Here is a 17,921-nt window from a genome sequence, read left to right on the forward strand (position 1 = left end):
ATATTTTAAAACTAATGCTCAAAGTTCTTACCTAAAGCTTCGGTAAGGTGTAATTATTTCAAACGACTGTTTTGTTGTTCGGTCTATCTGTCTCACATTAGCCACATTCATAGGGATTATAGTGATACCATATCCGTTCTTAAAATCCTGGAGGGAGGAGGAAAAGAGTGCATATACAAAAATGACATAAACCTCTTTTTTAAAAGACGAAAATGATCATTTTCAAACAGCGGTTATCTACTGAAGGTAGCATGAAAGTAATTATGTGATGTTTGCATGGAAGAATATTTAATGCAAGCATTTTGTGAATTACAATGTTAATGTCCTTCAAGATCAATCAACAGTGATTTTAATAAAATGCATTTCACTAGCATTTTTCCTGAGAGTTTAAAGCACTTCACAAAATATATTGTGTCAGCAATTCTTACAACCAGCAACATAGGTCTTAGTATAATTATTATAAACATGAGGCTCAAGCTAAAGCCAGGAGAAAGATAAATTGGCTCAAGGAGAGGCAGTAAATTCATGACTAAGTGAGATTTGAACTTTCCACCTCCCAGATCATGCTCTTAAACTATGTACACAGATAAATGCTGATCAAGTTCCTCAAAGTCAAGTGTAACAGGCTTAAATGATCTTAAATCTTACACTTGCAACACAGACACATGTATTGTGAGAAAAGAGTGTCTTCCATATATAGTCTCCTCATGATACATATCTGTAGAAATTCAGGGAAAGAGTAGTGCAATAGTGCAGAAGAAATCATTCTGCTGCTGACACGAGCATCTCTTTCACACTATACAGTTATAGCACTTTGATTCTACCCTGGTAGAATCCTATAGAAACCTGCAGTTTGTAGCTTTATGAGGTTTTTAAAACTGGGACATTGGATCTAAAAATAAACTTATTTGTGTTGATACTACAAATTGGGAGATTTAAGATTAATAACTGAAATTGATTGCTTTGCTGAACTAAGTTTGAATTAAATCAGTGTTATTTTTAACATTAATGTTTAAAATTTTATTCTTAAAATTCATGGTGGGATTGACAAAGAATACCATGGAGGCGGTCAACAATGAATCCTAGGAACACATTGGCTCCTTCAAAAGTGCTAATTTTTGTTGTTTCAAAGTTGTGGGGATTTGTTTGTTTTAATTGCCCCCAAGTCAACTTCAACATATGGTAACCCTATGAATGAGAACCCCCTCCCCCAAGTTCCTCTATCCTCGAACCATGTTGCTCAGCTCCTGCAGAGTCATTGCTGTGGCTTCCCTGATTGAATCTATCCATCCAGCATGCAGTATTCCTCTTTTCCTTGTTACCCAAAATGCTAGGGTCATGAGAAAGCAGCCACAAATACATTTATTGAGGAATTTTAATAATAGCTCAAATGAAACAATATTCTGGCTGGGGCAACAGCAGTGTTAGGGACCAGCTCATCTAAATCAGGTCTGAATCACACAAAACTCCAGAGGTTTAATTTTTATTTTTATTAGTGGAATAACCAGAATGCACAGATGCAACACATACAAAAACGAGGAAGCAAAAGTGGGAAAAGTGGAATAGTTTGAGGCCTTGCTAACGGAGATACATTATCGACCTTGGATCTTGATTCCAATTGATGGGGGTCTGAAACGGAGAAGACTCAATAGTCGCTGCAGCAAGGGGGGTAGCCGACGTATAGAGGAGCCTAGTCTAGTCAAACTGACAGAGTGCTTGCCTGCTTATAAACTAGAACAGGTGTTTTACTACCTGTATATATACTCAGAACCTTGTCTTGGGGGCAGAAACCAAGGCCTGAAAGGATTAGATTCTTGCTTAATGGTTTTCCAGGAGGAAAGAATGATCTAGAGTAGAAGCAAATGGTCAGGTGACTGGTGGGAATGCTTTAGACAAAGAGATTAATGGAGAATGGCCCTGTCCCAGGTGATCACAATCACCTTCTTTGGCCAGGATCCCTCCCTGCCTTCTAACAACAAAGAAATGATGCTGGAGACTCAGGAAATCCCATAACGGAGGGTGCGCTCTAACTCCCTGGCTTGCACAAACCAATTTTGTCAAGTGTGAAATCATGGCCTGGAGATAGCAAAAGTCCAACCCATCTGGCAACTGTAGATTGGAAAAGGCTGTCCTAAAGCATAGCATCTCATCATACATCCTGTTCAATTACATATTCTGATTTGCACCTCTCTTCACTGCTTTTCGCCTCCTGCCAGCAAATATACTCATGCCTCATTCAAGCACCTTATACCTCTCCAGATGTTTTTGGACTGCCACTGTCCCTTATCATTAGCTATGCTTGCTAGGGCAGATGGACATCCTTGATCCAGCCAGGAAGGAGGTCCCCTCCTATACTCTAGTGACCATTCTTCCTACATTGTCTGTTCTCTTTCCTAGAATTAGACTGCTGCCCTCAGATCTGGTAAGGTTTTCTGGATGCCAAGTCTAGCCATCTAAGAGGGCTTGTGCTATATGTGAAACTCATGGTGGATATAGTTATTTGATTTATAATCACTCATTTATTTACTTCCTTATACATTGGTAATATAGTCTGGTAGTATTTAAAGAATTAAGCACACAGTATTCTGGGAAGTTGAGTAGACCAGGGGAGCCTTTCATACCATACAATTGCAACATTATCATTCCAATTTAACATGCATCCTCAGGAATCCTGGGATCTACAGTTTAGGGACAAGCATTTAGAATTCTTAGCCAGAGAATTCTAGTGCCTCTACCCAGTTGGCAATGTGAAAAGGTTCTAAGACTCAGCATCAGACTGTAAGAGTCCTAATTCAAATTCTTGATTTCTCGGTCTCAACTATTATTATACAATACAATGTTTTACAGAATAAATAAATATGTAAATTTCCCATTTCATTCCACTTGTTACTACCCCAGTTTATTACTTTGGATTACTCATTCTTCCATTCTCTTGTTTGTGTTGCTAGTCCTCACCCACTTTTATGATTCTAATAATTTTCTTTCTTTGCCTTCAACTACTCCACATTTTTCTTCAGTCAATGGATTTCTACCTGATGTATCTCCTCAGCTACAGACACAACAATTTCTCTGGAGACGTCATGGTGACTTATTAATCCATTCCTATCACTTGTATGGGTGTGGAATGGGCACTATAATCAACTGTCAGTTTGGGCTTGGGAGCACATTATATAGCAATGATGTATATGTTCGGAGGCAAAGTAAACAGAAATAATATATATACCTGGACAAACTATAAAGTATGAAGAAAGTTGTCAGGATATCAGACTGTAATCTGGGCCACTGGTGATGGTTTATATCACATGTACAAGCCAAGATAGAGAAAAAGAGAAAGATATAAGAACACTCAATAAATTAGTTGGAGAGCCCTAGAAGCTTTCTAATTTTCAGAGGAATTCATCCTCAAATGTAGCCTCATGTAGTGAAGCAACTGCTCCATTTAACACATGGTGAAGGGCAGACGTGGAGACAACAGCAATTTTGTGTGTCTTCAGGTGGGGTTAAAAAAAAAGTGCTATCCCATCAATAGCACTGAATTCAGATTCAGCTGCTATTCCTGTCAGTTTCTGTATGAGCAATGTGGGAAAAGAAACCACCTTGGCCTTGTCTTTGGCAGCAAAATGCCACATAACCTGATGGTAATTTTATGCAAAAAAGTTTTTTTTTTAAATTAAAGTATATTTCCAAGGTCCATGGTTGACAGGGATCCAATGACAGGGAAAAGCTACCCTGAAATTCTTGTTGTGGTGGTTGTGTATCTTCAAATCATTTCCAACTTACTGGAACTCTAACCCTTCCTTGGAGGTCTTTAAACAGAGGCTGGATGGCCATATGTCAGGGATGCTTTGATTGTGATTTCCTGCATGGCAGGGGGTTGGACTAGATGGCCATTGTGGTCTCTTCCAACTCTACAATTCTATGATTCTATGAATCAATCACAAGGTTTTCTGGGGCTGAGAGTGTTTGACTCATCTAAGGTCACCCAGTGGGTTTCCCTGGCTGAATCAAACCCTAATCTCCATAGTTGTAGTCCAATGCTCAAATCACTACACCACAATGGCTCTCACCTTGCACTTATATACAATCACAATCATACGAAGATTGTAAGATTCTTGTGTAACTGCTTCAGACCACTTTAATTTTGTTAGCAACTTTAGGAATACCAATGAAAAGTCAGAGTATAAATGTAATAGACAAATTAAAATATCAGATTTGGGGTGATATTTCATACTATAAGAGATATAATACATTGCCATCATTAGATTGTATATATAATATGTAAATCAGTAGGGGCCATCCAGATGTTTTAAGTCACTACTCCCAGTAGCTCCACCCAACATGATCAATAGTAAGAGGTTGTGGGAGTCATGTAAATGCACATGTAAATATTTAGTGCTATGCCTCCCTCACTATCTACTTTATTTCACCATAGGGCCAACTGAATATTTGTTTAATATTGTTGTTTTCATATGATTGTGACTGTGTATAATTGCAGGATGAGAGTCATTGTGATATTAACCTGAGTAGCTATGAGACTGGTTAGTCAGTGTGGCAATGTCAGTTTTAATCTTATCTGGAGACTACAGCTGTTCCCCAAGAATATTAAAGTTGGATGTCTCTTATCTGAGAATTAGAAGGATGGGGAGGGGGATTATCTAAGGTAGAAACTGAAATGTTTAAGTGACACAGAAACTGAGAAAGTGATTTTAAAAACAAGTATTTTTGGTATGGAAATCATTATGGTGCCAACAAATGCCAATTTGTTTTATGACATAATAAAAATACTTTTTTGCTCTCTAAGTGCTAAATATCTTGTGTACATCAGGTTCCAATATCAATTAACCCCATTTCTATTCCAGGGTGTAACAAAACAATGTATGAGAAAGTCAAAGGGTGTGCATGTGACTACTTCAGCAAGACACTGTAGGCCTTAAATATTAACTGTTACACTGATGTACAACATGTTGCCCTCCCAGTATTGTTGAACAACAATTCCTACCATACTACCACTGTATGTGCTGCTAGGCCTGATGGGAGTTGAAATCCAAGAGGAAGCTCATCTGTTCCAAATGTCATATCAATAAACCTGTTACTCGTTAAGATTTAGATAAACAGTGTTCTGAAGAGTATAGTTTCTGCCTAATCTTTAACTATGGAAACAACAGAGGAAAAGAATGTGTGTTAACTTGTAACAAAATGTACAGAAAAGTACTACTGTAGCTATATTAAGCTCTAAATAACAGAGTGTTATTATCGATACTACAAGAGATCTTGCTTTGTTGTTCCCAGGTTCCAAGCACACAAGGTTGCTGAATGCTAGGTGTATGTTGCAAGCAAGAAACAGATTTGAAAATCAAGACGTACGCCTGACAGCTCACAGATCAAGTCATCTTACAAACATCTCAAGAAACCTCACACAACCAAGGATCTGAAGGTAATAACAATAGCTCAACTAGATAACATACAAAACAGGTAAAAAGGATAGAATAATCACAGAATATCCCCTTGAACAATGAGAGTGCAGTCCCAGCCCACACTGGACTTTTTTGAATACAAGAGCCGAATACATAACAATTAAATGAAGCTTATTCAGAACTTCACACTCTGGTGGATAATGGACTCTAGCAATTGTGCTCACATTAGGTCCCCACCTCCATTCTTTTATATTCATATGCCGGAAGAGTCAATATCACTGACTGCCATTTGCTTAACAAGCCAGCAATAATGAAAAGATAACAGAATCAACAGCCTATAAAAAGGGTAATTCCATCCCCTCCCATGGCATTCAAACCATAAGGCATTTATACTAAGTGTTTAGAAGAACAGTATACAAAAGGATTTTGTAGTTACCTTCAAGACTAACTGTGCAAAAGAAATTGTACCATAAACTACTTCAGTCATGCCTTTTGAACATGATATCTTAGGGCAGGTTTGGGAAATAAGAAATAAACTCCCTGAAGCTCTTGTGGATTTTTTTGGAGAAAGTCTTTATTAATTTAGCTGAAGTGTCAGCTCCATTCAGTCATTCCTTTCGTTTATTTACCTCCCTCCATTCCTCTCCTTATGACCAAGGATAGAATCCAAGGGCAGTAGCCCCAATCCAACCCAAAATAGTTTCCACAGAGCTCCTGCAATTCCCACCAGCTCTGAAAAAAAAGTTACCAAGGAAGTTTCCTATCCCAGAAAGTTACCAAGAAATATGAAGACTCAGTAAAAAAAAGAAAAAGAATCTGTTAATTATTTTTTTTAGGAGGGATATGTTTTTCCTCATTTTTTGTAGGCATTTTTTTTTTGGGGGGGGGACACATCCCCCAACATGAATTCCAATCTCTGGTTCAAATCTCATTTTTTTTTAATGTCATTCTTCCTATTTTACCATCCACTATTGGTGCAGGCAGTTGTTTCAGAAAGGTAACTTCATGTGTCATGTTTTTGAAGATGGTAATCGCTAACCATCAACATTGGTTAGTCAAACATCAACCTACCCTCTTTCCCACATATGAACAAGTAAAAACAAAAACAATCAAAGTCTGGAGACAGACAGAAGGGTACATGGACAATTTAACGCCTCCCTCTGAAGAGGACCGGGCCCTCAGAAACACTGCCCTCTTTTCCATCCTGCCCAGCAAATTACCTAGAAGTTTTCAATATTGCTACTTTTGTTATAATGTCCTACTGAAATATCCACACATATCCTTTGACTTTTCAACATTGTGTTGTGTTACATCCTGGAAATGAAATGGGCTTAGCTGGCATTCTTACCACTTGAAGTTTGCAAGATAGTCAACAGTTCGGCTCCTATTTTAGAATCCACTGTTAGTGGGTGCACTTGATTCAGACAAGCTTCAGCTTGTAAACTGTTAACTGAAGCAGGCTTTAAATGCTGGGTGCTACTTATTTCTTAACCTTACTAACCCTAACCTTATTGATGTATTTTTCATTGATTTTCAATTTGTTCTTATAGCATATTGTCTGTTTTGAGCACTATTTGTAGTAGAAATCCTTGGTACAAATTGAACCTTACATGGCAAGACCATACAGTATAGATTCACTGTGTGCATATACATTTTTTTACAGGCTACAAAATCCAACCTGCCTTCTCAAAAAATGCATGTGGTGGTGGTGGTTTACTTAGATGGAGGTGGTTAAAAGAAAAATCCAACCAATGATCATAAAGATGATTTTAAGGGGGGAAAATACAACCATGACCATAAAGTGAAGAAACTACTGAATAAAAATCAGAAAAGAGTTATAACCAGCAAGTTTGAAAAAGCAAATTGGCACTTTCTTTTCACCAACAGGAAACTGTAAATATAACCTTTTCAAGCCTAACAGGGAAAACATGTAATCAGACATGCTCAGGACAGGTTTAGAATGATAATGTTTACCTCATATGAGAAAATGTTCATATGGCTCTAATAGAGAGATAGTAATGTTTAAAAGTACATACAGCAATTGCTCATCTACATACCTCTAAATGGTGGTATGATGCTAGGGGCAAAATGTTGTTTATTTCATTCTTGCACAAATAGACAAAAAATTCAAAGGTTGTCCTCTCAAAGGAGAAGATTTTGAGACATATTGCACATTTTTAGTAATTGTTTCCATCTGAAGAATATGTAAAGTTTATTTTTGTACAAAATTGATTTTTTTGTTATTGCAAACATGGGTGTCACTGTGTTCAGACGCATGGGGATAGGATGAGGAAAAGTAAGAAGATGCTTTTTATTTCTATGTGAAGCTGCTTTAAACAAAAGTGAGAATGTTGGTTTCTGCAACCAGCAATTGCACTTTTGAGTAATAGCTGCACTATTTCTCCAAGGTCTCAAGGAGAAGTATTTTCCAGTATCTCTGTATACTATCTTTACAACTGGGGATTACAGATGAACTAATCTGTTTATGTTTTCGTGTTGTTTAGAAACTCTATGTTTGGGGATGGCATGGAGGGCTATAGAGAGAAAGGAAGCAAAAAAAAAAACATTCTGGTATGCTTGAAAGTATCAACCAGAATGATGTTGGATTCAGGCCAAAATCCCTTACAATACACATTTGGGTATACTTGTTTTGTTTTGTTTTGTTTTTGGAGAACTGCATCAGAAAATTCACAGAAGTGTGAAAAGCAAAGTAACTGTTTTCTGGTTTGCAGAGTGAATTGGGAAGTGCAAATTAGAAAGGTGCAGATAAAATTTCTGCTGGAACTGGTGGGGCTTGAACCTCATACGCATGTGCTCAACCACAGAGCTATGTCTCATCTTCTATAGCACACACTATCTAATGTGTCCATTGCCTTTAAATACAACCATCACGTCTAAGCCCAGAAGCAGATGAATGGTCTCCATCCATCCCAACTGCCATGACCACAGAGGGAAAGAAGAAGCAGGCACAGTTCCATTGTGCCTAAGCCCAAAAGCAGATGAAAGTCCCAAGTCAAAGAGGGAGAGAAGAAGAGGCAGCATCTGCTGGAGTTAATCCTCTGTCCCATTCCCTTTTCCTTATGTGCCATGTCTTGGTTAGATTGTAAAACTGAGGGTAGGAAACTGTCAAATTAACAATCTGTAAACTGCTCAGTGAGCCTTTGTGACTGAAGAGAGGGGTATAAATATTCTAAATAAATAACTTGCCTCATCAGTCCACATGGTTTATACATTCTTATAATGGCCCACATATAATGAAACATGTTTACCCAAGGCCACCAGATTAAAATCTACAGCTGAATGCAACATTTTAATATAACAAAAAACAACAACAAAAAACCTAAAACCGTATTATTTCAACTTTAAGACTAATGGATTTCTTTCAGCTTGAGCTTTCATGAATTACAAGCTGCTTATTCAACTGCAAAGCCCTGTTCCCCAAATCGAGTCTTCCCATAAGTAACATTATTATTACCTGATCATTTTTGCAGATCCATACATTGTTTCCTTGCAACAAGGTAAAGATTTTACTTTTGTAACCTTTCAGTTCCAGATATCCACTTTTATCAGGAGAGACAGTGGTTTGCGCTCGAGAAATGTCAGGTTGTGACCGTAAAGCACCAAGTATTGTACTGATCCAGTCGTTTCTCTCATCTCAGGAAAAGAAACAAAAGTGTTACAAGATAGCAAATGTACACATAGTGTATTAATGAGATGTTCATGCTGAATATTAGTAGGGTTTTTCCCATGATTTTCAGTTTCATTATTACTGTTCTGAGCCTTGCATTCTATTGGAAATCATAGGGGTCATTCCCACTTGTAGGTTGAATCAAATCCTGATTTGCTCTTGCTGCCTTTTGAAATTTGATTCCAAAAGGACCTATTTCCTATTGGGTCCTATTTTTTTAATCACCTTTTTGATGATGGGAACAATATTTTGCCCTCCTGTTAACCAAGAATGTTCTCCAAGCTCAAACATTATAGAACCTTTGAGATTGTATCTGGAAACTCCTTTGGTATTCTTGGATACATTTAATCTGTCTCTAGAAACCTGCATTTGTTTAAAACAACTGTAGATGTCCTTAAATCATTTCAGCTGCAGTACCCTCACTACATCATTTATTCTATTTTTAACAGGGTGAGCACAGTTCTTCATGAAGGCAAAGTAGGTATTGAGCAATTCTATCCATCACCCATTAGCATGACACCATTTTCTCCACACTGCAGACATATCACTTCATCTTATTCAAAACATAGCCCCAATCTTTTTATTATTATTATCTTTAACCTCTCTTGCAGGTCTGAGCTCTAGGCCTCTTGACCTTCTCTCTAGAAATATTGTTTGTATGGTTCTTTCATGATTTGCCCCTTCCATTTTTACAGTTTCTTATACTGTACATTTCAGCTCCTTATGCATTCAGCCTGGTTTCTTCAGAACCTCTCTTTTCTTTCTGATCAGAATTTTTGCAGCTGTGCCTTGAATATCTCACGTTTAAGAAATTCCTATCCATCATGAACTCCCTTCTCTTTGAAAATCTCCAATCATAGGTTCTTGCCCACTGTTTTCTTAAGTTTATTCAAATCAGTTTTTGTAAAGTTCAGATGATGTATCTAACTATGTTTGGCTTTGCTTTCTGCACAAGAGGATCTGATCACTCCTATCTATGGGTGCTCTACAGATGGGTGCCACAAGGTGCCGTCATTACGTGCGAGGGGCGGTACTTCCAGACAACCCTCACCCCCTGACGCAACGGATTCTTAGCGTCCGCACGTCGCAACGCCATTGTGACATAGTGAGTGCGCCATTGGTGCACTGCAGCGTCACAATCGTGCAACAAAAAGAACCTGATTTTTGCAGGTTCTTTTTGCTGCGCGAGTAAGCCATGCGGTTTGTCCGCTGCAGCTTCCTCATGCAGCAAAACAAGGTGTGGGCAGACTGCCCTTTTTGGGTGGTGTACCCCACCTATATATCCCATTCCTTTTACCCTAATGAACTTTTTTTTTCTTGTTGGCTAGGATGAGATTGTAGGTAATCACATACACACACACCTGGTCACTTCACACATCATTTGTAAAATCAAATTGTTAGCATAGCTAGAAAGGCATTTGCGAGTCCTTCCATTCTTGGCACAATTTGACTTGTAAGAGATATCAGAGTCTGGAAGTCATCTACATTTCTCCTTTTTGAATGTTTTGTAGTCTGTTTTAGGAAGGCATCAGCCAAGTCTTCCACCTGGCTATGAGGATCATAGCAGCTTCTCCCTTCTCCTATAATTTTTATCCAAACAGCCTACCTTCCATTCTCCTAAACATGCATCTCCTCATAGGCATACACATCCATTACATCAGTTGTTGGCAACTTGTGGAGGGCAAGGAATTCCTTCCTGATCCCAACCATAGGCCACACCAATCTATTTATTCTGCCTCCCACACACAATACTTCTTGTATCAGCCAAAATGGCAACCAGAAGGAGTACAGCGGGCCATGAAATCTGCTGGGATTTGGTTCTAGGACCTCTCATGGATGTTCAAGTCCTATTAAATACAATGGATAGTAAAATGGTGTCACTTCCCTAAAATAGAAAAATCAAGGTTTTCTTTTGGAAATTTATGTATCTTTTGAATATTTTCAAGCCATGGATGTTTGACTCTGTGGATGAAGAATCTGTGGAGATGGAGGGAAACTGTATAATGTAACTTATGGTTGTAATTTTGGTTGCTATACTGCATATTAGGGGGTGGGGTGCGGGAGGATATTTTGTGTCTTTTCAATGCACTTTGGGCTATTGGGGGTTTTTTGGTGAAAATTGCATCATTTTTTAAATTGTATACAGTATATATGGCTTTAGGAGTAATACAAGTGGGTTTGGGGGATAACTTATTCTCCATTTCTGCTATACATATATAATGCTATTCCTCCTGTTTGATCCATTCCTTTTAATAAGTTATGCCCTCAATTACTACTTTCCAGTCATGAGTCTGTTCACACCAGCTTTCAATGATGTCTACTGAATTGCATTTGTCTTCCTGTTTTAAATGTTCACAATTCTTTTATTTCTCATGATATGTGCATTAATGGAAAGACTTCTGTAACCACAGGTCACTCCCCTGGAAAAGTGAAGAACTAAGTGAAGAACTGGATAGTAAAAATAAATGAACTAAGAGAAACGGACAGAATATGATTAACAATAATTAATGGAGAGATTTGAAAGAGAATGGTCCCCAATCTTACACTACTGGGAAGAGATATGGAGGATAAGGAAGGAATTGTTAAGATATTAAAATAACTAACATATACAAGTAAAATGTAGAAAGAGATAGTCAAAAAATCAGGAATTCATTAGAACAATGATGGCTAATGAGAATTCACCATTGTAATAGGGAAAAAAGGGGTGAATTGACAGAAAGCTAAAACAAAAGCAATACTGATGCAGAGGAGAGGTTCAGAAAATGGTTCGCTATATATTTATTGAAAAAACTTAGATGAACAAAGATATTTTTTGTAATAGAACAATTTAGATGCGAAATAGCTAAAAAGGGCATTATCATAATTTGAAAATGGGAAAGTTAAGACAACAGAAAGAAATCTATACAGTAGAATATTACTAATGGAAGTCAAAAGGAAATGAATGCAGCAACTAACTATGAATACTCTGTAAGAGTCCTGTTCCTTATATTTTTATTTTATGTTTGAAGTAATACTAATAAAAAGATATATATATTTTTTTTAAAATGAACTAGCTAAGTCTTGTCTATGCAATAACAAAGTTAACTCTAAATCCACTGGCTTCTAAAGGAATGAGAAAAGTTTGCTCTTTTAAAAAAACAGTAAGGCATAGAGCAAGTAATACAAGTGAAGTCACTGTGGGTACCTACAGTATATAAAACAAACAAACAAAAACCCATAAAATGACAGAAATATCTTAATGAGAAAGTAAAACTCTGAACAAGAACTATTTAAACAAAAGCAGAGCAGCAATTTAACATGCATGCAGTCAACAAGGAAGAAATGCCTTCTGAATAAAAATTCCCTCTACTTGGCAGAAGAAGATTATGACTACAAAGGGCTAGGCAACCTCTCTGAGGAGGCATTCAATAATGTGGGTATCATGACAGAGAAGGCACAATGTCCTCACCTCCATAAAAGGAAAGATCCAAAGCAGAGCATCACCCACAGATCTAAGGGAACTGAGAAGAGAGGTGGTTTTATGTTACCTTTGAATGCAGTATCTAAGTACTACATATGCATTACACATAGCATGTGGTCTTGCTCACCATTGACTTATCTGTTACAAGTCTGACTTAACAACGCAATAGAAAGCATTCCTAAGAATCTTTAGACATTACAGTTCCATAATGAGAAGTCTTCAGTCCAATTTCTCTTAATGTGTTTGCATGCAAATTATTTCAAGGGCAAATGGGACCCCTAGAATCCTATGAACTTCACCAGTGACAGTAAAATTCTATAGATGTGAACAGCTGAAATGTTTCATAGCAGGCTCCCCTGTCAATATTCCCTGGCTAGTTGATTTTTCCCATCTGCCATACATAATAATTCAAGCTGTACACAATCATCTTTCTTATTGATTCTGCATCACACAGTCCAAAAGGTTAATAAAAATGAACAGAAGAGCAAACATCCTGTGCTCCTTTTCTGTGTTCAAAATTTTGCTAACATATCTGGAAACAAACAAAAATGACAATATATACTCTCTCTCTCTCTCTCGGGTATGTGTGCATGTAAGCATGTGCATGTTCGTGTTTACTATAGACTCCTATATATCACAAAGAAAGCCTAAATCAAATTTTCTTCACACTCATGCCCTCAACCTAGCATTGTTTTTTGTCAGTATTACACTGAACAGTAACTTAGAGCAGATGGATGAAACCACAGCTTTTAAGTGGTGCTAGTAACAGCTAAAGAAAGTCCACAGAAACTCCACTTTATACCATTTCATTAAAATATTTGTGAACACTACTGATTCCCCCCCCCCCCCCCCTGCCCCCCACTGTAATCCAGAAGTTCAGAAAACTGATAAACTCTCAGCCCCCCCCTCCCGCAAAACCTATTGTATGACTTAAGCATCCACGGATTTTGTAATCCACGAGGGGTCCTGGAACCAAACCCCAGTAGATAACAGGGGCCCACTGTATTACAGTTTTGATTAGCTTTCAGTGACAGTTCTGAATGTATTTTCCTTTTTTACCCACCTTAATTTTTCTTCCAGAAAGGAGAGAAACACAAGGAGATACATAAATACAAATTATGTGATATCACTAAATCGTATAGGTCCCCATTTTATTGGCTGCCACTTGCAGAACATAGCAGACTCACACTAATGATCAGGGATGAGAAATATGTGGCCCTCCAAATATTGTTGAAGTGCAATCTCCATGATCCCCTCTCATTGGCATGATTGGCACAACTGGTTGAAGCTGAGAGTTTCAGTTCAACAAAACCTGGAAGAACACAAATTCTCCATTCCTTCTGTAAATCAGTAACATAAAGTTCCACAGAAATCAAAAGAGCTTCAGTATTTAATCCTCTATGTACGTTTTATACTGCTGGAGTATAAAACGTACATAGTGGCTTTATTTAAGCTTCCCAGTACAGTTGTGTCAACATAGTACATCCAAAGAACTCAGCACTGTATAATGGTTCAAAGGACAGGCTAACACTGGAAAGCTCTGGTTCAAATCCCTACTCAGCTTTGCTCCCCACAGAGTGGTCTTTCGCCTGGCTACATACTGTCACCCTAACCTACCACCCAGGACAATTGCAAGGATAAGACAAATGAGTTTAAACAACTTGGAGACTTCTCTGAGTTTGATGAAGGGCAGGTTAAAAAATGTTATGTAATCACTTGGCACCAAATCACCAGATTTCTTTTTCAGACTTTGTTGTGAACATAAAATTACAAGCTCTGTTTTATCCTTTGAACTTATTCAAGTTTATTTATTTCTTATTTTGGCACCACTATTCTGACAACAGGCTGCAGATTGGACAAGATGCCACTTCTTCACCACTGTCTTCTATTTATTCACCTCTGTTTCCAGGGTCTATCTACACCACTGCCTAGTGAGGGAGGGCAAAGAAAGTAGGTGCCATTTCCTCTTTTTACTCCTATAACTGCTTACACTCTTGTAGACAACAGAAGAAAAGACAGCAGCAGCAGGGAATAATAGCAACAGAGGGCTGGTAGCAGAGCCCTTCCCAGGGCATGGGTCTCAGCAGATGCCTGGCAATGCCAATCCATAATACCAGTCCTAACCACTATCCTTGTTTGTTCTGTATCAATACATTAACAGAGGAAATCAGGAAATGGTTTTTCCAGTGGCAGCAGCACATTTTATGGGACATCTAGCTCTCGCCTTATAGCTGTATTATGCAAATCATTAAAAAAAAACACTTGATTCATCAGTGCCTCTAAAGTCCTTGTTCTTACTCTAGTTTGACAGTTGTTGGCTGTCTGTTCTATAGGGCTTTCAATAAGACTACTGTCAGGCCTATGGGAAATCTTTTAAGGACCATAGATTAAGAAACATTGTAAGCTCTAGACAAAGATCAGCTGTACAATAGCTATACATGAGATCCTGACATTGCATTCTAGGACTAAGACAAGCTACCCCAGGGGCTGGGGGGGAAACTGTATGACAAATTGCCTGTATTTTTTCCTTAAGCACAGAAAACTCAATACAGCCAAAACCTCCTGAGGTCTGTGATCAGTACAGGAATAAACATTAGTTGCATCGAGTTCATCTTGAATACGTTACTAAGGGAACTCACCAACAGATTTCTTTTTCAGACTTTGTTGTAAAATTACAAGTTGTATTTTATTCCTTGAACTGGAAACAAGGCTTTTAGAGCTTCTCAAGAAATAGCATCCACTGAATCTATGCCTAGCAGTGGAAGCCACCAATAAAATTTGTGCAATATAAAATCCTGGGGGGAAAGGGGGGGGGGGGAATCATCAAACAGTACAACCAACCACACCCCCTAAAAACATATGTGACTTACCTTCCTTTTCAGCCCGGAAGACAAATATCCTGTGTGCAGTAACAACTTCAAATTTGTTGTCCCCATGACTTCTAACTGTAGATATAGCAGAGAGGAGGATTATTCCCTTGGAGTATACCTCCTGCAGCAAAAACAACAGAAAGAGCCAACGAAAGCAAGGGTTACTAAGGGCTCATGGCAAAATAGGCCTTTAATACAATACTTGTCAACGGAAAGCATGGTACTCAGTCATAGAAACAAAAATACCTTCAGGCCAGGCCTACTATTAGGCTGGCTGAAGTAGTTCCCTTATTCAACAGCTTTTGGGTGTCATGAAAAGGTAAATAATTGCTTGGTATTTATAATGTGATAATTACATTTTTCTTCCAACAACCCTTATGTAACTTGAGAGATTTTCTTCTTCAGATACCAAAATAATATGCCTGGCTTTAGCTATAATCCATTCTTGATTGCGGAGGAACCGTTTGGTGCTCAACCTATGGTTCAAAGCATTTGAGACCAGATTTGTCTGTGTCTGGATGTTATCTGCATACTGTTTTCTCATGTACACTGCAGTTGTTCACTTTTTATGTCATTTGTCATTTTGGTTTGACTCCCCAATAGGAAACACACGAAAAAAGGCAAGAAAGAACAGGTTGATTCTGGAAATATGGGTGTGAGATACGTGACTTACAACTGTATCAGGGAATCCTGCTTTTTTCCTTCCTTTTAAAAAAGTTATTTGTTTTCAAAAATATGTTTTAAAAGGTGTTGGTGCTGGCACTACCGATAACACTGTGGAGGTGTCCAAAGTTTAGCTGCTGTTGCTGCTGCTGCTTAAGCTGCCACCAATTTTAAACAGAAAAAGTAAACAAAAATCAAAGGTTTTAAAAAAGGACAGGCACTTTCCAAGGGGTGCACAGCTCCCCCACCTTCAATGGGTTGCATTCCCTGTCATCTTCCTAGAAGTGATATTTTAGAAACCAGATGGTTTTGGCGATGGCTTTCTGTTGTTCTGGGGCAGTTCCTTCCAAAACAGTGTCAACATGAAAATTTTGTCTTTGAGGGAAAAATGATTTCAGGATTTAGAAAGTTAATGAGGCTGGGAGCCACATGGGACCCTCCTAGGGCCACAAAATTCTCACTCCTGTTTTAATATGATGAAAAGTTGAAATAGGTTCCACACAATGCCATCATAACTCCTTTAAAAAGTCAGAGTGCAACATTAAAACAGTGGCAATGCCCCCATCCCTATTCTTGACTTGAGGTCTTCTCTTTTCACTTTTTTCTTCACTATTCACACAAACAAGGAGGCATGCATTCATTGAAGCAGTACTTCCCACCAGAGTCCAATCTCTTCCTCTAACTCGAGCCTTGCCACCGCCAAAGATCCATCCTACATGCTTCAAAACTTCTGAATTGAAATACTTATATTTACACTTCAGAGGAGAATAATAAACTTAAGACAGCTATGAAAAAAATGCTATCAAAATGACTGTGTTTTGGTGAATGTGCAGCTGTACAAACAATCTTGACTGAGCAGCATGAGGACAGCAGCATTTTGTATCAGCAAAAACAGACAGCAGATGTGTATGAGAGAGAGAGAGAATGTGTGAACATATGTACATGTTTACATACTTGCATATGTTCAAACATTTTCCTACATTCCTTACTTTTTCAGAAAGAAAGATACATGAAGCATCATTCCTGTGTATTCCATCTCACTGATCTAACACAAATTACAAAAACCCCAGTAGCTCTCTTTTTTGAAATTATGTCCTGGTTTCTACAGGCATCTACTGACTAGATCTGGTACTACAACTACATTACACTCACAAGAAATATCCAGTATAGGTTATATGTTGTTTAGAGTTCTGTAGTCTCTCCTTTACCACCTAAATACTCTTGTGTTCAGAAATGTATCTAGTTCAAATAAATAGAACTGTTTGTTGTTGTTGTTTAAAAAACAGTGTCTTGTCTACAGTCAGACCTCCTTATCCACAAATTTTTTTATCCATGGATTCAAGCATCCACAGCTTGAAAATACTCAAAAAAGTATAAATTCCAAATAGCAAGCCTTGATTTTCCCTTTTATGTAAGATACACCATTTTGCTATGCTGTTGTATTTAATGGGACTTGAGCATCCACAGATTTTGTTATCCACGGAGGGTCCTGGAACCAAATCACAGTGGATTCCAAGGGCCCACTGTATTATAGAATGACACTTTCTACTAGTCTTTTAAAAAAAGAAGTGATAAGGGTTTCACTTTGTTTCCAATTTAATAAGAATTTTAATGTTCATTCACACAAAGGCAGCTAACAAAATAGTTTGAAGAAAGTTGATCAAAGAGAATATTATGTTTTAAATGTCTTATGATTCTATTTTGACTTGTTTTTAATTTGTATTTTTCACATACAAATTTAGTTTAATTGTTTAACGTTTTACTAAGAGTAGTGGTTTTAAAAATTATATACCACCTTTGGTTCTATGCTGGGAAAAGGTGGGATG

General features: G+C 37.9%; 1 protein-coding gene across 5 annotated transcripts in view; it reads right to left on the bottom strand.

Annotated features, from left to right (window-relative positions):
* The window catches only part of ARAP2 (ArfGAP with RhoGAP domain, ankyrin repeat and PH domain 2), a 145,553-nt gene that overhangs the window by 81,886 nt on the left and 45,746 nt on the right, over positions 1-17,921 (bottom strand). For all 5 annotated transcript variants that reach the window (XR_006104250.1, XM_042470279.1, XM_042470280.1 and 2 more), the window contains 3 exons: positions 15,433-15,553; positions 8,890-9,068; positions 32-147 (listed from right to left, as the gene is read on the bottom strand). Coding sequence is in view for 4 of the 5 variants with exons in the window: in XM_042470279.1 (XP_042326213.1) it covers positions 32-147; positions 8,890-9,068; positions 15,433-15,553 (416 nt within the window). In the remaining variant the exon portion in view is untranslated. The remainder of the gene's footprint in view (positions 1-31; positions 148-8,889; positions 9,069-15,432; positions 15,554-17,921) is intronic.

This window comes from Sceloporus undulatus, chromosome 5 (genome assembly GCF_019175285.1).
Source record: "Sceloporus undulatus isolate JIND9_A2432 ecotype Alabama chromosome 5, SceUnd_v1.1, whole genome shotgun sequence".
Taxonomy (NCBI): Eukaryota; Metazoa; Chordata; class Lepidosauria; order Squamata; family Phrynosomatidae; genus Sceloporus; species Sceloporus undulatus.